The sequence below is a fragment of the Apiospora aurea genome (genome assembly GCF_038362705.1).
Source record: "Apiospora aurea strain CBS 24483 chromosome Unknown utg000005l_segment0_segment0, whole genome shotgun sequence".
Taxonomy (NCBI): Eukaryota; Fungi; Ascomycota; class Sordariomycetes; order Amphisphaeriales; family Apiosporaceae; genus Apiospora; species Apiospora aurea.
The window spans coordinates 5,634,811-5,661,815 of record NW_027117392.1 but is presented as its reverse complement, the minus strand read 5'-3'; the positions used below and the strand labels follow the sequence as shown (position 1 = coordinate 5,661,815).

At 53.3% G+C, this 27,005-nt stretch overlaps 6 protein-coding genes across 6 annotated transcripts; 2 read left to right on the top strand and 4 right to left on the bottom strand.

The window, feature by feature from the left end:
- Window positions 1-432: 432 nt before the first annotated feature.
- On the bottom strand, window positions 433-4,832 carry PG986_008271 (intron-binding protein aquarius; the record flags this gene model as incomplete). The annotated part of the gene is made up of 2 exons (XM_066844493.1): window positions 433-932; window positions 992-4,832. The coding sequence occupies 2 exons, from the start codon at window positions 4,830-4,832 to the stop codon at window positions 433-435; spliced, it is 4,341 nt and encodes a 1,446-aa protein (XP_066700605.1).
- Window positions 4,833-5,612: 780 nt separating this feature from the next.
- On the top strand, window positions 5,613-8,420 carry PG986_008270 (uncharacterized protein; the record flags this gene model as incomplete). The annotated part of the gene is made up of 3 exons (XM_066844492.1): window positions 5,613-6,737; window positions 6,790-6,948; window positions 6,999-8,420. The coding sequence occupies 3 exons, from the start codon at window positions 5,613-5,615 to the stop codon at window positions 8,418-8,420; spliced, it is 2,706 nt and encodes a 901-aa protein (XP_066700604.1).
- A 1,515-nt stretch (window positions 8,421-9,935) lies between these two features.
- Window positions 9,936-15,426, bottom strand: PG986_008269 (uncharacterized protein; the record flags this gene model as incomplete). Its single annotated transcript, XM_066844491.1, has 3 exons — window positions 9,936-10,385; window positions 10,540-11,365; window positions 14,015-15,426. The coding sequence occupies 3 exons, from the start codon at window positions 15,424-15,426 to the stop codon at window positions 9,936-9,938; spliced, it is 2,688 nt and encodes an 895-aa protein (XP_066700603.1).
- A 563-nt stretch (window positions 15,427-15,989) lies between these two features.
- Window positions 15,990-21,099, bottom strand: PG986_008268 (uncharacterized protein; the record flags this gene model as incomplete). Its single annotated transcript, XM_066844490.1, has 4 exons — window positions 20,909-21,099; window positions 20,679-20,831; window positions 19,373-20,584; window positions 15,990-19,350 (listed from the first exon to the last, which is right to left on the bottom strand). The coding sequence occupies exons 1-4, from the start codon at window positions 20,968-20,970 to the stop codon at window positions 15,990-15,992; spliced, it is 4,788 nt and encodes a 1,595-aa protein (XP_066700602.1). The 5' UTR covers window positions 20,971-21,099.
- A 2,210-nt stretch (window positions 21,100-23,309) lies between these two features.
- PG986_008267 (uncharacterized protein) lies at window positions 23,310-24,395 on the top strand (the record flags this gene model as incomplete). The annotated part of the gene is made up of 1 exon (XM_066844489.1): window positions 23,310-24,395. One exon carries the CDS (start codon window positions 23,310-23,312, stop codon window positions 24,393-24,395), a length of 1,086 nt encoding a protein of 361 aa, XP_066700601.1.
- A 415-nt stretch (window positions 24,396-24,810) lies between these two features.
- Window positions 24,811-26,780, bottom strand: PG986_008266 (MFS transporter- SP family- general alpha glucoside:H+ symporter; the record flags this gene model as incomplete). The annotated part of the gene is made up of 4 exons (XM_066844488.1): window positions 24,811-25,377; window positions 25,432-26,031; window positions 26,082-26,468; window positions 26,532-26,780. 4 exons carry the CDS (start codon window positions 26,778-26,780, stop codon window positions 24,811-24,813), a joined length of 1,803 nt encoding a protein of 600 aa, XP_066700600.1.
- Between the last annotated feature and the right edge of the window lie 225 nt (window positions 26,781-27,005).

The following is a 27,005-nucleotide window of genomic DNA, read 5'->3' as shown; positions in this document are numbered from 1 at the left end:
GCTCGACAGTCAGGTTTTAGAGAATTTTATTGTGTCTATATATGACTGTTGCCTTCCAGTCGTTCAAGCATGACTTGGTTGGGTTATGGGGAGGTCGAATAGGGGTAGCCAGCACATTTCCTGCACACCAAGATCCTCTGGCACAGCTTAGCGAGTCTTGCCAAAGTACTACGTCAGGATTGATACGAGGGCTTGGTCTGTAGACTTCATTATGTTCGATCTATCCCCAGATCCATACGTGCGTCTAGAACACACACCAGACCGGGACTTTAGCCTAGACCCCATCCCCCTTAACTTATAGATATTGCTTTCTGGTACATTTTTCGTACACGACCCAATTCCTCTACCATTCTGGCACGTCGTAATCAAGAGCTTGAATGTATTGGGTCATTTCATTTCCTCCTCTCCATTCCCATCCATTTCACCATCTTATCAGATCCCGTCTCCTACAGCCGTGCCGTCTTTCAGCTCCATATCCTCCTCCTCATCATCGCCCGCGGCGGCAGCGGGCTGTTCGTAGCCCATCTCCTGCTCCTCATTAACCGGTTCGAGCACCTCGACGGCCTGGGCCGCCGGCAGGCCCCTCTCTGCGCGCAACTGCTCGACCATGGCCTTGGTCATCTCAAACACGTACTGACCCAGATGCTCCACCCCTTCCATGACGGCCTCGCCCGGTACTGCGTCCGACTCTTCGGATCCGTCGGTCAGGAGGGGGCGTTTCGAGGGCCACAGTTCGCCAGTCGCCAGGGTCAGCTTGTCCGGTCGCGAGAGCAGCAGCTCAAAGGCGGGCTTCAACTCGTAGCAGGACTCGAACACCTCGCGTCGGCCCAGAATATACAGGCCAAGTCGAGCACGCGACAGAGCCACCGTCAGGCGGCGGATGTCCCGCAGGTAGCCGACACGACTTGTTCGGGTAAGTGAAAGAATGATATCTATTTTTGTAGTCAGTCTTCTAATTCTTTCTTGAGCGAGCGGGGGCTTTTAAACTTACAGTCGTTCTGTTCGCCCTGATACTTGTCGACCGTGGTGACGATCTTGGGCAAACCGAAAATGGCATTCTTTCCACAGCGATGGCCCAGCACATCTTTGATGAGAGCGCGCTGCCCAGCGTACGTGGTGAGGATACTGATCTTGGAAGCAGGGTATCCAAGTAGCCGCATGTACTGGTAGATGGCGACAGCGTACTCGGCCTCGCCGAGATTCTGGATGAAATGAGGCGTTGGCTCCATCTCGCCGCGGCCCTTGTAGTCGGGCACGTTGATGAACTGATAGTCAAACTTGAAGCCGGCATTGGCCGCCTGGAACTCGGGAAGCGACTCGACGTGAGGCAGGTTGCCCAGGTTCGGGTATCGCCACGAGTAAAGGGCGGCAATGGACGAACGCGCACGGCCCTGCTGATCGAGGGTGATGACCGGGCTGCCAAGACGAACCAGACGGGAGAATAGGGATTGCTCGAGGTTGGCGTATTGCCGGAAAGCAAGATTCTGGATAACGGGGGAGTTTTGGTAGTGGTCACCGCATAGGACAACCCTTTGCAGCGCCGTTTGACCCTTCTTAAGCTTCTGCATCGCCAAGGGAATGAAGTTCTCAATCTCAGTGATTTGAGCCGCTTCTTCCATCACAACGTTGTCGTAATGGAACCCAAGGCTGGCGATCTCACTGCGTCGCATGGCCGCGTGGGTTGACGTCATGGCAACGATGCGGGCTTCATTGGTCAACAGGTAGTTGGCCTTGTCTCGGTCCCGTCGAAGGATCTCGAACGGCAAGGCATCTGCCAGCTCTATGAAGATCTTGGATATGTGGTGATAACAGCCGTTTGCAACCTTCAAGACTTCGTCTCGGGTCGCATCGGGCGAGAAAAGCGGCTGTGGTGCATCAGCAAAATAGGAATGGAATGGGAACGCCTGGACGATGTCGGTCGACGAGACGTCCTCTGACTTGGTTGCCTCGGTGAACTTTGCCCATGCAGGTAGAATATAGACAGAGTTGAAGTAACCGGCTGTTTCGGCTGAGTTGCCATGGGCGCCAGGCGCACCGATGCTTGCTGCCAAGCGGTTGACTTCATGTAGATAACGGTCCCGGTTCTCAAGGAACGACTCCACACGGCCATGCTTGCTGAAGTTGCTTTCTGTATCCAGCTCCTCCTCACCATGGCCCAGGCGGAGTAGATGACGCTCGTCAATGTCCAAAGCCACGATCTTGGCAAAAAGCTGGTTCAAGGCCTGGTTTGAATGTGCGATGAGGAGTGTCCGCTGCTCGGGGAAATTATGGTAGATGTTGTTGATGATTTGGGTAGCTACGTCCGTCTTGCCGGTTCCTGGAGGCCCAACAATAACTGTCAAGCCTGGCTGGGTTCCGGACATAATAGCATCAACCTGAGCAGCGGTGAATCGGACCGTATTAAGTTTAGGGGCATCAATTGGATAAGGGCCGGTATTGGGTGGCTCATAGGTGGAGACCTTGTACGTCTCAACCTCGTCCTTCAGCGCCGGCTCTGCATCCCTTCTTCTCTTCTTGGATGGTTTGGTCTTAGGCTTCTCGGCTGCTTTACCGACATAGTCAAGCACATAGGGTGGCCCGAAACTATCGGTCACGTCGAATCCTGGCTCAACAGCCTTTCCTGGCATACTCTCTACGAGATGTTGCCAATTCAAGAAAGTATCGCGGTAGTCAACCTTGTTTAGGCGGTTGGGCAGATTCTTGTAGGTGGCACTGGCTGGATCTCCGTAACCAAGGAAGACCTCATGCAACCATGAGGCCAATGGTACTTCCGAAAGGGCCAGACTGCGAATGGACTCCAAGACCGGCTTGAAGTTGTTCTCCCTGCCACTTCTTCGTATAACCAGGTTGATGCTTTCGTAGACATCGGCCTTGCCGATCGATGCTCTATCCATATCTTTTTTGTAGGTTGCGGGATCCAGTTTCAACTGGATTCTTCGTGAAGGGGACCTGCCGCCTTCCTGGAAATAAGCCGAGGGGTCTCGGATAAGCCGACCTTTGTCGTCCATGATGTTAACTACCTCGGCTGTTCTGACCGCTACCAAGCCTAGCTTCTGAGCTTCTGATAGCTGCGCAGCACCTCCATTGAGGGTTGCTTCAGAAATAGATGCGTCCACAGACACAAGGAACACGACGTCGTCGGGCCTGAGTGAGTCCCACTCACGGCGGACTCGATCCCCGAGGCGCCTCACATCGATGGAAATCTCCACTTTGACAGCCGATGGCTTGTCATCTCCAACAAGTGCCGGAACAACTTCCAAAATTGAGGGTCTCGATATTGGCAAGGCCATTTTGGAGAACCCTGAGAAGTTGGTTTCCCCGGCTCTTCGAGTCTCGGGTCGCAAGCGCTTCAGAGCATCTTCGATATCTCTTCTGATACCGTAGAAAGCCTCATACCGATAAAGCGTCAACGACCTCCATAAGAAGTCTCCAACGGAGAGATATTGCAGGTTGAGTTTGGGGAGGGCAAGGGGTCGAGAACCATCGTAGCTTTCGGTGCCCTGCAAGTTGAACTCATACAGATCATATTCCGTGGGCACAATGTTAGGAAGAGATTCCTGGAAGATGCCGCGCTTCTCAAACGTGGTGAGTAGGACTTCCATTATGAATACTCTAGTGACCGTTATCCCGGCCGATGCGGGGTACTCCGTTCGCAGTTCGAGAAGGCCAGCGAGTTGGAATATCTCCTCATCAGTCAGGGGCTCAAGCAGACTCTTGAGTTCAGGTCTCTTGTCGATTGAGCCGTAGTTCGAGAGGGCTAACACGGCCAATTTCTCTTTGAAATGCCTGAGGGCTACGCGTTGTAGCTTTGCTAACGAGGCGCAGTGGCGTTCGTACGTCTCCGACCGACTCATTTGGACGCCAGTCTGGTCTTCGATGTTGAAGTAGGTATAGTGACGAAGTAGCCGTGATTGCTCACGCAACAACCGATTATCCTCATCCTGGTACATGGGCGAGAAGGCCAGCGCAACCAAAAGGTGGAGGTCCTGGAGTAGGTGATTGACATAACGCCTGGTGGGCAGTTGACTTTGCAGATCGGTAATTAATTCGAGGAAATGCTCGGCATACACAACATGCTCCGATTTCCTTTTCGGCTCGTGCAGCAAAGCTAGGAACTCGAGGGTAAGGGTGTAAAGCCATGCCCTTTCGAAGCGTAGGCGAGCCTTTGTTTCATCGTCGGCCGAGTCGTATCTTTTAGCCGCAGCCCTCCAAGCTTTCCTCAGATGTGGCGTTTTCTCCAGGCCGTTGTCTCTCTTGGTCTCGGTGGACAGGTTGTGCCAAATGGAGATGGAGACCAGGGGCGCGCATTCCTTTCTGACAATACCGCAGTCCAAGCTCTGGAAGGCGTTAATGATGAAGGACAGTAGATGTGTCCGGAGAGGGAACGACAGGGTGCGGTCGAGGGTCATGGAAAGTATACGGCGAAAGAGGGTGGAGAAGTCGAGGGGTCGGTTTTCGAAGATGGACCAGGTCTCGAGGTGCTCGCGTGCCTTGACATTGGTGATCAGGGCGATCATCAAGACGTGGAAGTTGGAGGCATCGTCCGAGTAGCCGGGCCAAAGATAGCTCTCGAGGATCTGCAGGCCTTCCAAGACCAAGAGGGACTTATACTGGAAGGCCTCCTTCTCCAGAGCATCCCAAATCTCGAGCTTCAACACATCGTCCTTGACCTTGACCTTGGTCGCCTTCTTGGTGCTCTTGAGCCAGTGCTGTTTCGCTAGTTGGGCGAACTCGCTGGCGCCCTCGATGTCGGCGGCGGTCGGGCGAGCAGTGTCGGCTTTCTTCTGGGCCGCCTTGGAGTCGCCGGCCTTAAGCCGCTTCGCAGTCGGCATGTTCGATGAGATGCTCGATCATGTATACGAGGCCGGTGTTTTCGCACGTTCCGTCCGAGGAGAGTATGCGACGCGTTGACCCTTTTACTCCTACTCGGGTTGGGAAGAAATAAACAAAGACAGCAGCAACAGCAGCAGGCTATCAAGCAAGTTGCGTCGCGATGGACCTTTCTTCCAACCTAGGCTCTAGTCTACTTATCAATGCAAGCTCTCCGTCAATCAATTATTTTTTGTGGCGCTGCTTGGGCTGAGCTGACGTGCTGACTGGTCGGATGGGAGTGTCTGTTTGTCTGATGTGTGGCGCAAAGACTAATAAACTCAAGACCTGTCTGCCTGTTGTTGTTATCAGACCTGGCAGACCCCGTAAATCTTGTCGCTTAGCGCCCCACTCAGCAGGTACCTCACTAAAGCCACACCTGCCTTAGGCGGTCAATCGCGGCAAGGCCTACACCCCAGCTCTTTCTTTGGCGACGATTGGGGCGTACCTTGCTTGTCCAGTAGTGTGCATTGATGGAACTGTAGCTCGAGGTCTCGTACATGGAGAAAGGCGTTGCCCGAAAACACGCGAACAAAGAGCGACTCAACTGCATTGCGCATTGCATTGCAACCACATCGCATCACCCACCACGCTGTCACGTTCTACATCCAAGCCCACTGTATCTACTGGCGGCCCAGGAACAACACTTAGTAACATGGTGCAACATCACCCGACCAACCGACATTCTACGATTTAGGTGATCTATCGCAACATCACCGCCGCCTCGTCAACGGCTGGTCAGGATGTCTTCTTCCCTTGACATTGGCGTGCCACAGGCCGCTGCTTTCTCCCAGGCTTTGCAGGCGGCCCTCCAACATGCGCGCCAAATCAAGACGTCAAATACCATCGAGCCGGCCCTCACCCGAGCCGACTTCAATGATCTGTTCGCCCAGCTGCCGACCATCTTCCCTGTCGACGATGCCGAAGATGCGTCTGCGACCGAAGGCAAGGCGAACGATTCCAAGGCGGTCGACCCGAAGAAGAAGCGCCAGTACGACGTAGTCGAGGTTGTCGCGCGCAACCAGCTCAACGCCTTGGTGGCCTCGACCTCAGTTGACCAGCCCGAATTCGTGGACATGTGGAACCTGCTCGACATCGTGACGGCCCTTACCGATAACGAGAACTGCGATGCCGCGCTTACGCTTTCCTTGGTCGAAGCGCTCCTGGATAGCCAGACTATCAAAGACTGCCGCATAACATTCGATTACCTCGAGTCGCGGCGCGAACGCTTGTACGCCGTACCCAAACACTCGAGCTCTAAGAAGCTGGTTATGCTACGGTTTTGCAATGAACTACTGCGCAGGCTCTCACGCGCCGAAGATATTGGCTTCTGCGGTCGGGTCTTCATCTTCCTGTTTCAAGGGTCCCCTTTGGGCGACAAGAGTGGTGTCAATCTGCGCGGAGAGTTTCATACCGAGAATGTCACGACCTACGAAAAGATCCCTGCCAAGGCAGAGGGAGTAGCGGACAAGATGGACGTGGACTCATCGGCAGAGTCATCCAAGGACGACAAAGATGGAAAAGGCACTGGGCCCAAGGCTGTTACGTTCGATTCGAGAAACAGAATAAGCTCGGAAAAGGAGAAGCCGCTCGACATGGATACCCTATATCCCATATTCTGGTCGTTGCAGGAGTATTTCAGCCAGCCTACAAAGCTTTTCGATACTCAAAACTTCACCAAGTTCAAGTCAGCACTGGAAGCGACAATTGTTGCGTTCGAATCAGTCACGCAGGGCCAAAAGGGCTCGAAGGCTACGGACGACACTAAGGATGCGTCTAAGAAGCGCAAGCGAATTGAGGCCAACTCTATTGACAATAGCAACTTCAACCCGAAATATCTAACTAGTAGGGATTTATTTGAGTTGGAGGTAAGTTGGTTCTCCTGTGCAACTGGTAAACTTGTTTCTCACAGGAAATTAGATCAGCGATTTGTTCTTTAGGCGCCACATCCTTATCCAGGCCGTCATCGTCTTGGACTTTCTCCGGTCTTTGACCGCTCAGGCGAGGACAAAATATGCGAACATCGCCAACCCGAATCGATCGGTGATGTACAGCGACAAAATCGTTAGCGAAGACGATGTAAGTAACTCGTGTTATGGCTCTGATTTCTCTAGCTAACATGACCATAGGACAAATGGGCAGAGTCTATAAAGAAGAGGATTAATGATTACATACTCAGTGGACCTGACGGTCAATATGTGCATCGGATCATCCAATCTGTCACGTCGCGAGATAAGGGTTGGACAAGATGGAAGATGGAGGGCTGTCCGCCGATTTCGAGGAGTCCCGTTTCCCCTGCCGAGTTCAACGAAGCCCGCGCCTCGGCCAAGCGCATGGCAACGAGTAAGCGGTTAAGGCCACATCCAATGGGATCTCTGAACCTTGACTTCCTCAAAGAGGAGGACGGAGAGACGGCCATGGCCAAGTTCAAGGATCCGGCGCGGTATCAGCTACCCGACCTTGCTGTGTTTAAGGCTAAGATCGCCGAGGATGACCTGAACCTTGAATTTGCTAAATCCGAAAAGGAAAAGAAGGATATCCTCGAGGCTAAAGCCAGCAAGACCTGGAGAGCGCTGCGACTCGCGAGGCGTACGAGACTTGCTGCCCTGGATAAGATTGACGACTGGCAGAACATCGATACCGTCTTCGAAGATCCGAAGGCGGCGACGGAGGAGCCCGAAGAAGAGGAAGAGGGCGAGGTCGGACGCAAGCCTGATGACAAGCGTCCGATTGTTATCTCGGGACCCAGCGGAGTCGGGAAATCGGCCTTGGTCGCCAAGTTGTTGGAGCGGCAACCTCGCGTGTTCAAGAAGCTTGCAATACACACGACGAGGAAGCCGGCCGAAGGGGAAGTCAACGGCGACGACTTCCAGTTCGTGGAGTCCGGGCCGTTCAATGCCTTACTGGACGGGGACAAGTTCTTCTCTTTCGTGACGCGGGACGGCGCGGACTATGGTGCGAGCCGGGGCGGCGTAGATGCCATCGGGGAATCGGGGAAGACGCCCATCGTCCAATTGGACCAAGACGGCGTCTCCAGCGTGAGAGACAACTTGTACGATGCGCGCTTTGTTTTCATTGCGCCACCGACCGCCACCGAGGCTTTTGAGGCGCGACTCAAGGCCTCGGGCAATTACTCAGAGGACAAGATCCCGGGTCTACTTAAGGCCGCCGAGGAGGAAGTCGTGCAAGCCAAGACCGAGGGGGATTTCTATCAAGTTCTGGCCAACGGCGACCTCGAGGAGACTTGCAAGGCCCTCGAGGCATTCATCTACGGCGATAGGTATGATCTGGCACCTGAAGTCACAATGACGAATGGCGTCAACGGAGAAGAGGAACAAGCTGCCCCGGAAGAGGAGCCTCCGGCGACGGAGGAACAGGGACCGGAACCGGAACCGGAACAGGGCGAGGGTGATATAGCTATGAAGGACAACGAAGAAGACGCAACTGCTACTGCCGCCGCTGTCGCCCCTCCTCCTGCTGCTGCTGACGCTGGTGCGGACGCGACTGGCGAGGAGGCGCAGGCCAATGGTGCCACCCCGACCGAGGCGTAGAAGGCTGCGGATCCGGATAACCAACATCATTATAGCGCGGACGAACGAGAGGCGGCCTTAGGTCTTATGGCCTTAGCAAGATTTGGTCACTTGACTCCCCGGTGTCATTAAGCGAGAGGGAGGGTGGTGCTTTTTCCCTCCCTCTCTCTTTCGCGCTCTCTCTCTCTCTCTCTTTCACCCCATACAGGGTAAGTCAGCACCTAGTAACATAGCGAGAAATATAGAAAGAAGCGGCCACTTTGCGTGGCATTCATTGTAAGATTGTTGTTCTGAGATGCGGCTGGTTTCAAGAAAGGAAAAGGGGACAAACAGTAGACCAGTCAATAAGATACCCAAATATGAATACCTAATGGAAAGAATAGTATTGCAGAATCCTTCCACGCGTGCCAAGCCAGCCAACATGCCCCCCATCCTTTTTATCTACACCAGCAACGCCGTCCCCTCTGTTGGATTACTTAGTGTGTCTAGGACTAATACTCGCCAATATACTACATACTGTCTCAACATGGAAAAAAGAAAGAATGCCAGCATCATACAATACGGATAAATACAGCGGCAAGCAGCAGTCATGGGGAAAAGATCAACATGTCGTGTCACACCGGCATAATCCGCACATGAGAGAATTATTCCGCTGCGGCTCTCTGTATGCAGTACGATAGGCAATCGATTTTGGAATATAGTATGACTATATTCCCCAGGGATCAAAAGGATATAGCAGCGCAGTCGATTGATTCTCAAGCAAACTACGCTGAAGCCCATGATCAAGCCAGAACAGTCCCTATCCTACCCGCCCATACCAAGGACACCTTCGCATCCAAATCCAACACTGCTGCACCAAAAGAGCCGTCCCGTACTGTAAGGCCGTCACGTCATTAAAATTCATCAATCCAAAGTACCAGTCAGTTGCCCAAAGAAGTAAAAAAAATTGCAAGTGCCAAAAAGGGGGGTATCTGATGTTGTACCGTGTGTGAGCAGAAAAGCCTGCCACACAAATCCATCGCCATTGATTCAATTTGCCAAATGATATAAAATCGACTGACCAGGATGACTAAATGTGATCCTCCCTCCCCTCTTCCCAAAGAGGTCCAAACCAAACCAATGCAACAGCACAAGCAGCTACCAGGTAGCAGCTATTCACCAGACCGAAACCCCATATCCTTTTGAGAAAATGCTGGTTGACCGACTTCTGGCCGGGCCAGAAGACTCCCAAATCGATGGAAACCGAGAAAAGCCCCTCCAACCCAAGCTTGCGAAGAAACGTCCAACATACATACACACGCAAAAACCCCGTGACCTGGAATATTTATCCCTGTGTGAAAATCGGGGTTCCCTTCTCGACTCCGGAATAATAACACACATATGGTGGACCCATATGCACCTGACGATGATGCTTAGCGACGACGAAAAACGCCTTACCATATATCCTGTACAATGTGATGCCAAAACCAAAACCAGATATTCAATATATGACAGGAAGATCAACCAGCACGGGCTAAGGGTAAAAACTCACTCCCTTCACTGGAGGTTCCCCTCAGCCCATCTTCCCTTGCCGCCCCGGCTTTTCCAGAGCGTCAAGCGGCGCCCAATGTTTCCAAAACAGACGCCGCAGCAGAAAAGCACGCTCAGCATCCAGATGGTCATCTCGACGCTCTCCTTGGTGGCCAGGCCGCCGAGCACGAGCGTGCCACCAGAAGACTGCTGCTGCTGCTGGCTCTCATGTGCGGAGCTCGACACGTTGAGGAGGCTGTACTCGGCGCCTCCGAGGCTGTTCCAGATTGACGCCGCGCTGGCGGGTGCGGGCACCATATCCGCTTTTAGGCCCGTCAGCACAAGGGACCCCGTGAGGCCTATCGCCGCCGAAAACAAGAATCCCGCCGGAGTACCGTCAATCAGGTACCACAGAAATGGGTTGACGAGGGCCAGCGTAAGCGACACCTGAAGCGTCGAGGTCCATGTTGATTTGCGCTATAGAGAAATAGAGTGTTAGCAGCGGTTATATTAAACAAATCCGCAACGCACAGGACACACAAAGGCAGGGGATTTTGGTCAACCGTTAAACGGCCCTTTTGACCAACCAAGCCAAGCAAATATGGGGGGATTTTAGATGGGGTCAACATACGATGGCATACACGATTCCAATGAAAGCGCCGATGCCCCTGGCCACCAGCGCCCAGTCCGTGGTGGACGTCGTGCCCTTCGAAACCGCCTCGCCATCCGTGGTCGGATCTAGCAGGTCGTCATCTTCTACGGCAGAGTCCTGCCCGCACATGCCCTCCCACAGGCCATCGAACAACGGCAACAGGCCACCAAGTACGACGCCCGAAACGCCCCAGAAGGCCATGTACCGTAGGTCGTACGTCGGCTGTTGCGTTACGGGGTCCTCCATATGGAATGTTGCGTACTTCCTTCTGTCCTGGAAGCGAGCCACCAAAGCGCCGTAAAGGATCCCCAAGCCGAACAGGAGCGTTGCCCTCAGCGCCAGGTGGAATGCCATGACAGGTTTCGATAGCGGTTCCCTCAGGGGCGGCGGCGGGTGTTGTGAGGACCGCCGCCTCTCCATATGCATATGCGCCGGGTTCTTCTGTAATGAGTAGGCCAGGTCTTCCGCGCTGAGCTGCCCAGTTGGCGATTCCATGCCCCATGGCGTGCTCGGCTCGTCCTGTGTAGCGATGCCCGTCGTCGAGGGCGAATAAATGCCAAAGAGCGTCGAGCTGGTCAGGTTCTTAACCGACTGGGCGCGGCTGATGGTGCCGGAGCCGGATCCGGTGGCATACGAGTCGTCGCCGCGCACGACGCTGTGGAGGCGCGCATTGAGCAGTTTCGAGTTGAGGAAGTCGAGGTTCAGCATGGCCGGGGTGCTGCGCGGCTGGGGGCTCGGCGGCGGCGAGAGCTCTTCGTTCTGCGGCACAGTGAAGTTGACATTGAAGGGACGGCGGGGGATCGGCCTGAGTATGGGCGGACCGTCATGGTCTTGTGAGTTGGACATAGTGGGAGCTTCCTGTATATCGTTCGTTCTTTCGTTCTTTCTTTTCCCAGGGATTTTGTTCTGACGCCGATTCTCCTCTTCTGCTCGTCAACAAAGCTAGCTTTGGGGAGGATGGCGGTGGGCGAAACGAGTGCGTCGTCGTATAGTTATATAGCGGCGAGTCAAGCGGCTGGCTAGGTACTTTAGGTAGGGCAGGTAGCGGAGCCAGGAATGAATGTCACTTCACCCCAGTTTTTCCTCTTTCAATGGAGCGAGGGCCGGCCGCGGCTGGATACAGGCAGAGAGGGAGGTGAAGGTTTTTGGCAGGGTGGGTGCCGGGAGCGGAAGCAAAGGTGCCTTTTTTTAGGTCGCGTGGTCGTTCTTGGCGCTCAAGACGATGGTCGTTTCGGAGGAGGTCAGAGGTCAGGCCGCTTTGATGCTGGTCGAGTAGCAGCGAGCGTCGGCGAGGAGGTATTAAATGTTTCGTATGTACCAACCTAGGGTCGAGAGTCGAGGGGCGATTAAACTGGACCGGGTCCCTGGATATTGCCCGTTTGACGTGATGGGAAAGTAGCCCATTACCTAAGGTTTAATTATACAAAATCGTGGAAACTCTGTCGCCGGATGCAGCAAAGACCCAGTGTATGTGGTGTAGAGAACGAATACGCCAGACACACAAGGCGGTGCAACGGATGGTTCGATAATAGTACCCAAAGTATTGGAAAAAGAAGAGAGCGAACAAAGATAAAAGAAGGAAAAGAAGGAGCGAGGGCCGCCGTATGTGTATTGCAGGCCTGAACGATGCATGTATGTATTGATGGATGGATGGATGGATACCACGAACGAGCTGCGTGCTGCATTGTGTGTGAGTGTGTGAGTGTGAGTGTGAGTGTGAGTGGTCTCAATGTCCGACGGCGACAACATTCAGCCAGCGAATAGAAGCATGCCGATTGATTGACTGCGTTAGTATAGGCAATTAATACATCTGCTATGAGGTGTCTGTACCACGCAAGCAACGTGTGCCCCGGATCCAGCCCGTCATGTTCTGTTTTCTCGTGCTTCGATCCGTTCGCAGCTGACCTGTCTGTATCACTTTTACGTAGTTTATATTCTTTCTGGCTTCTGTACTACTCGTAGAGGCTACCTAATCGAGCCGCTACATTGAACACAACACTCAGCAACTCTTGCGCATCAACCCCCTGGAGAGAAATACCCCAGACATTCAGTCCCTCCTCCTTCGAACAACGGACGGCTCCGAATACGACGAGTGCAATTTGTTGAGAGCTTCCGAGCTTTCGTCTTTCTTCTGGGCAGGCCAAGTACCGTTCTGCGATCGAATGCAGTGGTGGTACCCACCACCCACCTACAAGTCGACCACCTACCACTACTAGCCAGGACAAGTGACAAGGAGAGTGGGGTCGCTGTTTATTCACGGGCAACACATACGGAATTATGGGCACGAGAAAGAGGGGATGCAAGGAGAGGAGAACGAGCGAGCAGCTGCAAAAGAGAGAGTCAGGCGCTAGCTAACCTAGTAGACAACGGCTAACCCGTATCCCTGTGGCATCCTGGTTTGTCGTAGACTTGTGTCTCCACCAGCATTGAGCAGAATCACATGCTTGACCATTTGACCCTCCGCCTCTCGACACTTGTTTTTCCTTGGCGGCCTGCCTGGGCGGGCGGGTACAGCGTTTCCGCCCATGACTGGCCAGCGAGCTCGAAACCGCTCTGCAGGCCGGCCAAGTTGATCTGCGTCGTCGCTCGTTACCCCACGATCTGCGTGGTACTTGATGTTGAAGCAGCCTAGTTAGTTCTGTGCCGGGGAGGGGAAACCAGACAGGAGAGGGGCGGCAGGCGGCGGCATGATGGGCAAGTTGCAACGTTTTTCATTTGCCCTCTCAACCTTGAAAAACATGATTCTTTTTTTTCCCCGGAAGGTCAGGCAGGCAAAGCAGTTTGCTTGCTACACGCTACACAGGTACATAAGGTAGGGGCTCGATCCCGATGCGATGCGATGCGATGCAATGCGATGTGATGCGCAGGATTCAATCAATGCAGCTGTTATCAATCGTATGTCGTAAGGTGCGCGTACCAGACATATTTCCCCCCCAACGCAATTGCACAACTCCCCGCTTGCAAAGGGATTGTACATGTCCCTGGCCGGTGGACCTCTCGGCCAGTCAGATTGAATTGCTGCTACGTGCAGGTGTACATGACTGTGTTGAAGAATGATGCCATCCGGTGAGGATGGCTCTGGCCAAAGCTCGCTAACTGCCGGCTTACATCAATTTCAAATTGCTTTTTACGACGTCTAGCCTCCTCGGCATTCATCCTCACACCATTCTCGAACGTTTGGCCCTTATCAAAAACTTCCAATCATCGTGTCGTTCTTTTCCCCTGGTTCGGCAGGACCCGCCAAGGCCAAGTAGACTCCCGTCCGCAATATGAAAGGAACATATGTTTTTTTTTTTTTTGTTGGATGTACCATGGCACGTTGCCAATTCGCAATTTCGAGGCTGAGTGCCCCTAAGATTAAGCTTAACCTATACATACGATACATCACTTCCCCCGAGCTTCCTATTCGTCGTCATCCTCATCCTCCTCATCCTCGTCGCCGCTCTCCCCGGACAGGTCGCCGTCTTCCTCTTCGTCGTCATCGTCGCTCTCCTCCACGCCTTCCGGTCTAGGTATCATAACAAACGCCTCCATACATGTGATCCGGTTGTCGGTGTTGTAGGTTCCGAGCAGTTTTCCGACCTGCACTGGCTTGTCGCTCTTTTGGGATTTCACCAGCTCCTTCATCGTCACCTGGAAAAGCCGAAGCTTGCCATCGCTGCTACCGCAAGCGAAAAAGACCTCGTCCTTCCTCTGATCGGGTCGTAGAAGACTGAAAGCCTTGATTCTACCAGAAACACCGCCCTCCTTGCCGCCTAATTGACCAAGTAACTTCGCTGTAGCTAATTGGCTGGTGGTCTTTTTGCTGTCTGCGGCCTCCTCTGGCTGCTTTAGGTCCTCATCATCGGTAGAGATGAACAGAACGCGTCCATCCTCGGTAGATACGGCCAAGATACTCTTGTCTGCATCGTCCGTAGTTAAATAGCAGAAATCGTGGATTTTGGTCTTCGACTCTGCCATGATCTTGCACCTAGGCTGTCCATCGACGCCAAAAATGAGCAGGTTCCGGTCAAACCCTACACAAAACTCTTCGCTATTGCTGTGCCAAATGATCTTCCTGCCCTCTCCCGTTGAGTGCCGCGGCTCGCCGATGTCCTGGAGGAGGTCGCGGCCAAAGTTCAACACGCCCGCCTTCTTTCCAGTCAGAAGATTCCATAACCTCATGCTGCGCTCGCCCTTGCTAAGACTGATCATGACCTTCATGCTCGAGTGGACGGCAAAGTCGTTGACGCCCGAGGGGGCGCCGCCCAGCGCCGCCGTGTCGCCGCTCGGCCGGCCCTGGGGTTTCGGTATGGGCACCTTGATGCTGGACAGCATGGACATGTCTCGGATTCGGGTGATGGCGATGGTCGAGTCCTCGGACGCGGAGATGAGCTTCGACTTGGTGGGGAAGGCGAGCTTCGTGATGGTGGAGGAGTGGTGCAGCAGGGTGCCGAGCTCGCGGTTCTTGGAGTTCTCCAGGATCTTGCGCGGCGCGACGGCCGACAGGAAGTCCTTGTCCTTGCGCACGGGCGGGTGCGCCGAGATGTTGTAGATGTTGATGCGCTCGTCGGTGCCGCCAGTCGCTAGCATGACCTTCTGGCCTTTGCCGGACTCGGGCACCGACGGTGGCGAGAGGGCGAGGCAGCGGATGGCCGAGGTGTGCGCATTGAACAGGAATGTGTCGGCGAATTCGACCTGGTCATCGGCCGAGATGGTAGCGGTAAGGCCATGTAGTACTCTATCATATGAGCCTGTGACGATTTGCAGAGTGACGGGCGCCGAGCTCTTGGAGGGCTTGGAGCTCTTTGCCTTCTTAGCGACGACCGGCTCCTCTGCTGCAGCAGGAGCATTTCCGGGCGCATTCGTTCTCTTTCTCTTGGCCATAATTGAGTCTGATCGCTGTTTTGCTTGGGGAATGGGAAGGAAAGACTTGTCTATGCCGTTCGGTTTCCGCCAAAATGACCCAAGAACAAAAAAGTTACAGTGGGTCAACTGCCTTTTGCTTATCGATAACGACCTACATAAGGTACTATTCTGGCTGCATGTAGCTGGGCAGTCAATTATTACGACATATCAACAGATGAACAACCAAAGAAATACCTGGCGGTGTTTGATAGAAACTACACTGCCTCTGGGATAGAGCAGTGAAGCTGCGGAGTGTTGTACGTATAGGTACCTCGCACAACACTAGAGAGGCAACACTCACATCGTTCAGATCAGAGTAGAAGGAATTAAATTTGGTATCGTTTTCAATCATTAAAGTGTTATATTCATGAGTCGCGGACGTGTTCCCGTAGAACATCGCTTCTTTTGCGTCTGTCAGGTCAAAGCCCAAGTCCCACCACCAAGGTCGATCGATCCTGCAGACCTCCTGAAAAGGCTGCCACAAACCCGGCCCTTCCGGAGTACATACATAATCATCCATGCCAAGTATAGCCTCTTTCGCTCTACGACTTCGCCACAGCCGGCACAGGCGGAGTTGGACTCCCAGCACTAGCATTGCGTTGCTGCTGCTGTTGCTGTTGCTGTTGCTGTTGCTGTTGCTGTTGCTGTTGCTGTTGCTGCTGTTGCTGTTGCTGTTGCTGCTGTTGATGCTGCTGTTGATGCTGCTGGAGTTGAGGGCTAAGCTGGGATTTTTGGCCATTCTGCCCTGAATGTTGCTGATGCTGTGGCTGCTGCTGCTGAGCATTGTGTGGGTGCTGGGCATGCGGAGTATTTTGCTGCTGCTGTGACGGCTGTTGCGGAAGTGGAGGGCTATGCTGTGACTGTTGTGACTGGGGAGAGTTGTGCTGCGGGTGTTGAGGGTGCTGTTGCTGCGCCTGAGCTGCCGCCGCCGCCTGAGCTTGTTGCTGGGCTCGGAGGAGCTGGGCGTATTGATGAGGGCCATTGGCCACAGGTGTCTGTCCAGACCCGCCCGCTGCCGCATTCATAGCCTCTCTGGCCGACTGTGCAAGGTTGTTATGCCGATTCTGGAGCAGTTGTCGCGCCATCTCCCGGACCATTTCCTGGGGAGTGTTGGGATGCGACTGCCGGATTTGATTCTCTATGTGCTGGAGTTGGGTGAGATATGTTTGATGGATCTGCGGAGGCATCTGTGGCCTTGGTGAACCAGCATGACCAGCTGGCAGAGTGAGTCCCGACGCTGGAGGAGTTGATAGCCCTGACGAGTTTGATGCGTTGAAGAGCATTGCTTGAGCGTTGTTGTTCAAGTAACTCTTCTGGTTCACACCGTTGGCTATCGTAGCACGATTAGCAGGCGGAGATGTCTGCGGCAGGTTGTTTGTCTGTTGCATCGAGTGTGGCTGCTGCTGCTGCTGCTGTTGTGCTTGACGCAACTGGACAGCATGCCGCTGCTCAGCAGAAATTTGCTGTGCTCGCATCACCGTAGCAAGATCTGGTGTTGCCGGCATCGACATCCTTGACTGACCATTAACCACAGGCACTTGCATCTGGCCATTGCCGTTCATCTGCATCGGTGCCACGAGATTACCACCGCCAACGTGGCCCTGAGCCCCGTTGCCATTAGGTATTCCCGGCATCGGCATGCGTGGTCGAGCTTGGCCGTTGACCGCCATATGGTTGGCAGAGTTTGGCCGGGCCACAGCAGCATGTGGGTGTGTAGCTCCCAGTTGCGCCGTCGGGTTCGGAGACATTTGCGCATTCTGCTGTGCAGCTGCTGCCAACTGTGCCGCCTGTCCCTGTTGTGTCCTCGCTTGCAATTGTTGAGCCTGTGTCTGTCGATTAGTGTTACTGTTCGATGTTGTACCAGCAACGGCGGCGTTTCGTACTCTGCGCTGTGCCTCGGCGGCACGTTGTTGCTGGTGCTGTGCCATTCGCTCTGCCAGCCTTTCTGCCATGGCCTGATCTCGTTCCCAGCGCATGATGCTGTACTCCCTAGGTGTCTTGATAGGACCAACCCTCGCTTGAGGCTGCTCTTGCGCTTTGCGCATGGCGGCGATGCCAGCAGCGTGTTGTTGCTTTTGAACCGTCGTCTCCCGTTTCTTGGCAAGCTTCCGCATGGCGTCGATCATGGTAAGATGCTTCTGGTTGCGCCTGCGTTCCACCTTGACCGGCAGCGAAAGGCGCCTCCTGACAATCGGCGTTACTGGACCGCTACCTCCATTGGGCGTTTGGGATTGCTGAGCAGGCTGCTGCTGTTGCTGCTGTTGCGCCTGCTGTGCAAGTGCGTTCTGATTCTGTTGTCGAATAGTCTGCTGCGCTGAATCGATGCGGCCCTGCCACAGCTTGAAGTACTGTGTCTTTTGCATATCATGAGGTAACCCCTCGAGCATTACCCAGCGCTCAAAACACTCCCAAGGCGTCCGTCTTTCAGCACCCGAAGCAAATACCGACTTGGTAGATAGCATGTTGGATATGAGCGACCAGTTATATGAATACTCACGAACCAAAGATCGAAGTTCGTCGTCTTCATTGATGGTCCATTGTGAACAGCTACGAGACTCATAAAAGCTCTGGAATGGCATCGTATGCTCGTTGGGCGGTCGAAATTGGTGGCCCGCATGTAAGCGATCCCTGATTGGCTTGTTTGCAGGTTGGAATAACGCAACGTGTGGGTTTTCGGGAGGCAGAGGAGACGAATCGCTCGCTTGGTGACAGAAAATGACCTCGTCGTCATCTTCGTCTTCCTGCATATACTGGTAACGGCTTCGCTTCCGAGGAGGCTCGCTCGCTTCCAGCTCTATACGCCCCTCGACATATTTGCTCAATGGCAATGCCTCCCGTTTCCACTGTGCATCAGGGTCTGTTTTTAGAGCAACCAGATCCGGTTCCGGGATCTTCAGAGGGGACCCATACATAGGGAGTTCGTCTAAGAGCCGGTCCGTATTAGGAGAGTGGCTGAGACCGAACACCACATCATTGTCATCAAGGGCAAAGATGGCAGAAGGTGCCACAGTGTCCAAGAACATTTCGTTAGGGTCATCCACGTCATCAGATGGCGAATCCGCATCACCAGATGCATCGAGGCCCGGAGTTGGGTGTTCGGAACTCGTCTCTTCGACGCCATCAGCCATATTCGTGTCTTCTCTCGGCAGTGCAGGTTCCCCATCTCTCATTTCCTTCCTCGTGGGCTCGTCAGGCGCCTTCGCGTTGACCTGTAGCGACTTTCGCTCAGCAGGCTTCGATATCCATTCCGCACAAGCGTTGGCTAGGTTACGCGCGACGGCATGTTTCCACTTTCTCTCCTCTCGGAAATCTGTCCGCATCCATTTCATTTCCTTAAGCATCACATCCCAGTGAGAGGTCGGGCGCGTGGGCTCTTGGCATCGTTTAGGTTGCCTCAGTGACCACTTGTCCTGTTGCTGAAGTTGGTAAACCCTCCTAAGTACTTTACAGGCCTGATTGTCAAGTATCTGTGTATAAGAGTCCGGTGTAGAAACTGTCTTATGGGCATGGTGCAGTATCTGCTCCAGCGGCTTCATCCACTTGTTCCCATTGGAAAACCCTTGGACAAAGAGCGGAGTAAAGTAGTCGTCGGTTGGAATGTGACCAACCGACTTAGACCGAGTATGAACCAGTGACCTCGAAGAATCAGAAGCCTTGCGTGATTGCTTACCAAAGACAACTGTCGAAAGTTTGCTTTTTTCCTTGGCTCGCATTCGATCAACCAGACTACGTCCGCGGGTCCTTGGAGACTGGGACGTTGGTGTGATTGGTACCTGAGACTGAGCTCCTGAACTTGACGGGCGTGATGTAGTTGTAGATTTGGAGGGGTCACCAGCTAGGATTTCCAGTACAGATCTCTGCTTCGCAGCTCCTGAAGCAATGCGCGTAACGGCTTTTTTCGGGCTGCGGAGTGGATGAAGTCGACTCGAAAGATTCTGCGGTCTTCGACGGCCCTGCAGCAGCCTGGTCAAGCCTGGTCTCTTCATTCGGAGGCCCGGTTTCTTTCCTTGCCTGGCTGTCGATACTTTGCTCTGAGGCGGGTGCATCGGTCATGACGATATCGCTATCGGTTTTCTGAGGAGGCTGACTCGTTGTCTTTGCCGGCGTCATTTGCACAGGCTTCCCGCTTTCAGGCTCTCGACTATCAGCAACGTTTGCAGCCTCTTGTGGCGGGGGCGCTGCCGCCTCGGGCTCTTTCGGCTGATTGGATCGTGCCTCTGCGGCTTCGGCCGAGTCACGAAGTAATTGTGCTTCCACTTCTCGCGATGTCGCAATCACAGACCCTGGGGTTTCGGCGGGCATATGTCTCTCGGCGGTTGGTGTAACAAGGCCGTTTGACTTTATGGGTTCCGCTTCTATCTTCTCCATACCCTGCATCCCATCGTGGTCCGGACTAGTATTGGTCGACGTGTCGGCGACTGCGGGTGTCGTGGCAGTTTGCGCAGTAGATCCCGGCGATGAGAGTGTGTCCATAGATCGAGAGTCATGCGGCGGTACGACATTGAGTGACAGCTGAGCCTTCTCCGAAATAGGCGGCGTACCAGAAGCTGCTGGAACCTCTTGCTTCAATTGTCCTCCATCTTGACTGTGGGTTTGGGCGTTCTGTGGGTTCTCCGGGAGGTTATTGTTTTGAGTTGCACTGGGAGCTTCCCGCGGCGCAGCAACGGTTTGGACACTCGATGGGTGTGCTGGCGGTGCTTGCTGGGCGGCGAGGCTGCTAGGATCGACCCAAGTGCTCTTAACAGGCTTTCCTTGCTGCACTGACTGGTTGTCGATGGGCTTGAGAACTGATCGCACGCCAGAACGTGCATTCTGATCCGTAGGGGTTGGAGGCGGATGGCTTTGTCGCGCGGGTGGTGCGGGAGTCGTTTTCGGTTGTGCAAGTGAGGGCGTCGTTTGGGTTCCAGGATGAACCGCTCCCTGAGGTCTTGGGACATCGGGAGTCCCAGGACCAGGTCTTGCGGCGACGGTTGGCCCATGGTGTGCAGGGCGCTGGCCTCCGTTTACTGGCGGTTTCTGTCCATGTGTGGTAGGTTGCTGGACTGGATTGGGAGGGCCATTGGTGACGGGTTGGCGAGGAGCATCCGGGCGTGGTATAGGTCTGGCTGGGATACTCGACTCGTTAAATCTGCGCCCTCTGTAGTAATTACTGGGTTAGTAGGAATGCGCAGAACAAGTGAAGACGCGGTCGCAATATCGTGCAAATTGGCAAACCTATAGTTAAGACGTACCGTAAGATGTCTGACACTTCAAGAAAGCGAGATTCGCCAAGGTTGGTGGGTGGCGCGTCCGGGTTTAGAAGACTGATATTGGGGAGGCCATCATCAACGGTCGCGACCGCATAGACTTCCCTCAACTTCCTCTTCCGCGATCGTACAGCCGCACTGCAAATGGTAAATATCACAAAAATGGTATTGAAAGAGTCGGCTAATTGAGCTCTATCATCTGATGCAGGACTTACTTGAGATGACCTCGCTTTTCGTGCAAGAGCGGCGCGTGGTCGGCTGGTACGACCTCAGTCATAGCATCAGCGGCGACGACATCCGCTTTGGAGGAAAAGCGGACGATTTCCCAAACTTAATGGAGCTGTGGGAGACGAACGCCGTGGTTTTCGAGGATAAAAGTGATGGCGTTGTGGCAGAACAATTGAAAACGTGTTTGGTCAATGAGGCCGATTGATTTTTTCATCCACCGGGGTGTTCGTGATGGTGTTGCGTGGTGCCAATTGCCCGAAATGCTGATTTCCAGAGAGGAGCAGGCATCAGTCAGTTTAGCAGTATCAACGTGTCGTAGGCGGGCAGGCAAAGTGCTGTTAGCACCTTATTAGCTTCCGGCGGCTTTCCAATAGGCCCAGTGCAAGACTGGGCTGCCCAGTAACTTGCACCTACCAGGAGGGGATGAAATTGATTCATTGGAACCGTGCAGGCCCGGCAGGGAGGGGAGAGGGACATCAGGGAGCAGCAGCAAGCAGTACAGTACATACCTACATTGATGCATGATAGATGGGTACGTAGAAGCATCAAAATATGGGCAATGCATGCATTTGTTGTCTATCACTTACATTGATCCAGAGGCACACATTCTTCCAATAATTCATGGCTCTGCGAAAGCAAGCAAGCAATCGAAGGCGAATCTATCAATACGCAAAGAAAGGCAAGGTTGGCTTAAAAGCTATTTATTCCAGGCTCCTACAAAGAGAGACATGGAGGTATGATGCAGGCAGGATGTACCAATGCAAAGTGAAAGTATGCATGTAGCTTGCCGACTGTCCATTCTGCAATCTGCGTATGGTGGTTGGGAGAAGGACGTGATAGGCTGGGCAGTTTTCTGTCATTAGTCCTTGCTCAGCAAACATGGTTTGCATTGGACGCTTCTATCCACAATGACACCTACTCCGTCCGTCGCATCATCGCAACACCTTTTCGTAAACCATACAGGTATCACTTTGGTGTCCCAAAACAGTAATATATAGCATCGATCCTGAACAAAAATTTTGCCTTACACGCATTCAATGAAAGATGATAGACTGCGGCGGTCAAGAACTTGCGAGGCTCCGCGGGCTGGATTGCACCAGTGTGCTCATGTACTTCCTACAGGTAAGTAATAATATGAGCCTGCATGCCTCCATACTGGGCGGAGGTACTTGGTAAATATCTGCATTCCCGGATGTTTCGAAACATCATTTCATGAGGCCAACGCTATTGGTGTAAAAAGAACGTATACATACCTATCCTTGAGTTATTCATCGCTGTGACGTTTCAAAGAGGGATAAGAAAGCCATCCAGGGTCAGTCATGTAAGCCAATGAGATGTAAGTATATGACTCGGATAGTATATCTCGGGATGATCATCCAATTCCTGTCCGTACTATGTATGCCTGACGAGCCTTTCCATAAGTAGTAGTCAAGTGTCAGGCTGGATTCCAACGAGTCGTGGTTTTTCTGGCGAGTGAAAGTTTCCCGGCTGCTGTGAATAGGATGCATAGATATATGTACAGTCACTCTACCTAGGTACATACAAGTAGGTACATAACAGGTGACATTCGATATCCTTATTCAACATTTGAGAGGTAAAATATGGTCAACGATTCTTCTTATGAGCCTGAAACCGGCTCCTCCAGCTTAACTGAGGTACGGAAAAGAGTCCGGGGCGTGTGCTTTTCATTCTGAGAATCCCAGGTCAGCCACCCGTGGGATTCTTGGATTGATCCGCTGGCACGCATTGTCGTTTCAATAACCATCCATGGCAGGTAGTTCAAGATGGTTAACGTCAACATACTACAGGTATCCGTACGTCTTTGCAAGGCCCACCGATGGTTCATAAGTGAGCCTCTGGGTCTGGAATCTGCATCTTTACACATCCATCCATGCATACAGGCGTTCCGGAGCGATGGGTCTGGGCAGTATTTTGCCCAAGATTGTTAAACATTATACATCGGAGAAGGAATTTCCGTCATAACCCAAATTTATTAAACGATCCGAGTGTATTGCATGAAAACGAATTGCCAAAATCCCATCGGTCTCATGAAGACAACAATTAGCAGCAAATCCAAAAAGCCAGTGAGCTAGCTTGATTGAACGTGTTTGTGGCGGTTCCGACCAGTGTTCAGCCACACTTTGCACGTCCGAAAGCCACACTTTGGAACAGAACTCAACTCAAGCTCTCTAGCGCTGCTGGTAGGCCTGTTTCCACACCAAATGCACTATTGACAGGGTACCGAGGCTGGTACCTTTTGCGATTGAATGTTTGTATTACTTACGCCGACATCAGTCATACATATCTGATCTAACCAGCTTCCTCACTCAACACATTCGCTTTATCGACCATACTCACCGCAATCCGAGCACACGGGCACGACTTACCATGTCGGGCTCCGAGAACCATGCACAAGCGCCCCGAATAGCGATCAAGTTTGGCGCTCCATCCGCTTCGTCATCAAAACCTACCAATAATAGGAAACCACAGCTTTCCTCGTCCCTGGGAAAGCGATCTCGACCACATGCCCTGGGCGGTGACTCGGAGTCGGAGGACGACACATATTCGGGGAAGCACGAAACCGTCACTTCCTTCGGCGCGAGGGGGGCTCAGAACGACAGGCAACCTCGAGATGCGAAATCTGCGCGCACGTCTTCTCGCCCGCTGGTCATAGCCTGCCAGAACAATCGGGATTGGAAAGCGAGCGCAAAATCTAAGAGGCCTGGAAGGGAAGTGCTACCACACGAGAAAGAGGCTCGTTTTAGCGGCCAATCAAAGGAAACAGAACCAGCAGACCAGGACAAGGAGATCAAATGGGGCCTTACGGTCATGAAAAAGTCGGCCGATACGGACAAGTCACCAGCTGAGGGTGATGGCCCGGAACCTACTTCGAGAAATCCTGAAAGCTCCAGACCCGAGGAGGATGGCCAGAGCAAAACAGAAGGCCGCGTTGATGCCGACCAGGATGCATTAAACGCCTTAATGGGGAAGGACGATGAGCGGAAAAAGAAAATGGTCATCCCAGCCGGATCCAATGCGACGGAGGACGACGCCCTCAGAAGAGACTATCAAACTGCGGCAGATGTGTCCACCTTGGAAGAATATGACCAGATCCCAGATGGCGAATTCGGGCTTGCGATGCTTCGTGGTATGGGTTTCGACGGAAAGAGTCAAGGATCCCGGCCCAAAGAAGTCAAGCGCAGGCCAGCTCTGTTGGGCCTCGGAGCGAAGGAGGACGAGGAAATTAAAAAGGCCGAGCTGGCTCAGAAGCGCGGCCATCGCGAACGGCGCCCGCGCCTTGACGAATATAGGAGGGAGAAGGAGAAGGAAAAAGAGCGGCGGCACCGGGATACTTCGCACAGCTACAAAAGCGAGCGTGAGCGTGACAGAGGAAGTCATGGTGACTATAGTCGAAGACACGATGACCGAGATCGGGACAGTCGTCGACATCGCGATAGGGATTCCCGCCGTTAGAGTGCACGCGGTTGTATACGCCTGACATCAATTTGATGCAAGTCAAGGAGCACTTTTCTCTACGCACACAAAATGCAGCAGTCGAAGCATATGGAAGTTTCCCCCATACAGTTAATCTTACACCCTGGAGAAGGCAGAAGGAAACAAGTCGTTCAACTTACGTTCTGCATGTTCTTTCTGTGCTGGGTGCAGCCAACGAATCGAGAAGACCGCCTACCAAATGCAGATTGGAAGTGTGCTAATACCATAATCCATACTAGGACACCGTATGTTTAATTGTCTGTTTCTAGTGACAAAGAACTAATTATATACAATTATACCTAGGATACGCCTGGCTACATCACAATTCATGATATTGTACAGTATTGTACAACAGAAGGGAGGTTAATGCCGCCTCTTGTCCTTCAAACCCTTTTCAGGCCTTGTGCTCTGCAACCACTCTCTCTTGGCCTCCTAAAGTGGATGGAATGGAAACGCCTCCAGTTTCTTTCTCTTGGCTTCCTGGAGTGGATGGGGCGGAAACACGCCCGTCTGGTTCTCCAACATCCAACACACAGGTGGTGAACGGGTTGACAATAGCCCTCTGGAAATTTCGTGCACTTGTCCCCTGATGGAACAAAAGGTCCAGCTCAGCAAAGCTTCGGCCTTTGGTCTCTGGCAGTCTGAAGTAAGTCCAGGCAAGGCACATGGCGCAGAGTGCTGTCCAGAAAATGGTCGATTTAGTACCCCAACCCCAGCTGGTTGGGTTCAGCATCAGTGGATTCATCACGACACTGAAGATGCCTATCATAAAGGTCAGCATCCCATAGCCTTGGATAACTTCAAAGGTTACTGGGAGACGGGTTTGCTTACCACAAAGGTTGTAACATATCCTGGCTAGGGCGACTGTTGCCGCCCTGCGTTGCACAGAAGGCACCTCCGTTACAATACTGTAACAGCATGGTCCAACGGTTGAATCGTATACGAAAGTGTATACGGCGAGCTAGTTTCAAAGTTAGCAGGATTTGAAATGAGTGACAGACAGAACTTGACTTACAAGGGCTGCCACAGTCCACGGAACACCCGCTTTATCCATGGCTGCGAAACTCAGTATTGCCATTAACAGCAGCAAAGCACAAAGGGCGCCAAGGCCCATGGTATAGATCCTCCTTCGCCCGATGTAGCTCATGAACACCCAAGCCAATAAGGTACCCATCACGCCGAGTCCCAGTCCACCCAACTGCAAGCTGAAAGCCGCCTCGGCCGATAAACCTGCCGCCTGGAAGAAATAAGGGGCAAACCCCATCAAGCTGGATCCACAGAGCGATTGGCTCATCCACGTACCACACGCAATCTCGGTACGGCGTCTATCCTGGCCTTTCAAGCAACGGGGAAACTCCATCAGGGCAGTCTTGATGTTCCCTTTGGGGCTCCCAGTTTGGCTGTCCCCTTGGCATTTCCGGTCGATCACCACGGTATGCTTGATGTTCTCGTAAGCATCCTGGATTTGCTGTTCGTTGTAGTTGGTGATGCGCCGGAGCGAGAGTTTGGTATTGTCGCTCAATCCTTTCTTTTCCAGATACCAAGGTGACTCGGGGCGAAGGCCATGAACATGAGGATGAGTGGCGGCCAGACCCATTGTAGCCCGAACGGAAGCCTGTAGGCCCATTCGTTTTCACCACCCATGGTCAAGCAGGCCCGGAGGACGCCAGTCGCCAGCAGCTGGCCGAGCACCCAGCACAGGTTGGAGTACGTGGTGATGTAGGGACGGATCGCCAGGGGGACGACCTCGGCCGCGTAGGAGGCCGGCATGGCCTCGAACACGCCCCAGGGAATGCCCTGCAGAACCTCGCCCACCAACAGCACCTCGAGGGAGGGCGCGAAGAACGGGATGAAGATGAACACGGACACGAACAGCAGGGCCGTTATCAGGGTGCGCTTGTACCCGAACCTCTGGGCCGCCATGCCGGAAAGGCAAAGGCCCATGATCTGGCCAATCTGGGCGCCGGCCGACAGCGCGGTCTGCCATGCCGCCGGCACCTCGTAGTGTTTAGTGCCGTCGGGGTCAATTTTGTATAGGTTTCCAAATTTCCTCTGTATGCCAGATCAGCCTCTCGTCCTTGAACATAAGGGAGTGAGGAGGAGGAAAGGACTCACCTGGAAGGCTGGGTACGCGTAGAAGCCACCCAGTAGTGCTAGATCGAACCCTTCCATGACCGTGCTGGACGCGCAGACGATGGCCCACATGATGCCCTTCTTGCCGACTCGCAAGGCTTCCTTGAGGGTCATGTTCTTCTCGTTATCAGCGGCGCGGCTGGCGTCGCCTGTGGTGATTGGTACGTCACCCATCATGCCGCTTCTTGATGTCCTTTCCAGTTGGACGTTAGGTACCCGGTCCCGGCTCATGTTGTGCTCTTTAGACTCAGTGGAGGTGGTAGTAGGTTGGTTTTCTTTGTGGTGCACAACGGTTGACTATTGGAGCTTTAGATAAGATCCGGGGTAGAACAGAGGCATATACATGGACAGGGAAGTGTATAGTGCTCTGATTTACATACTGAAGCAAGTTTGCCAGATGGAGGCACTTTCTAATACTCCACCATACTCTAAACCATATAGTATTATGCATTCGGC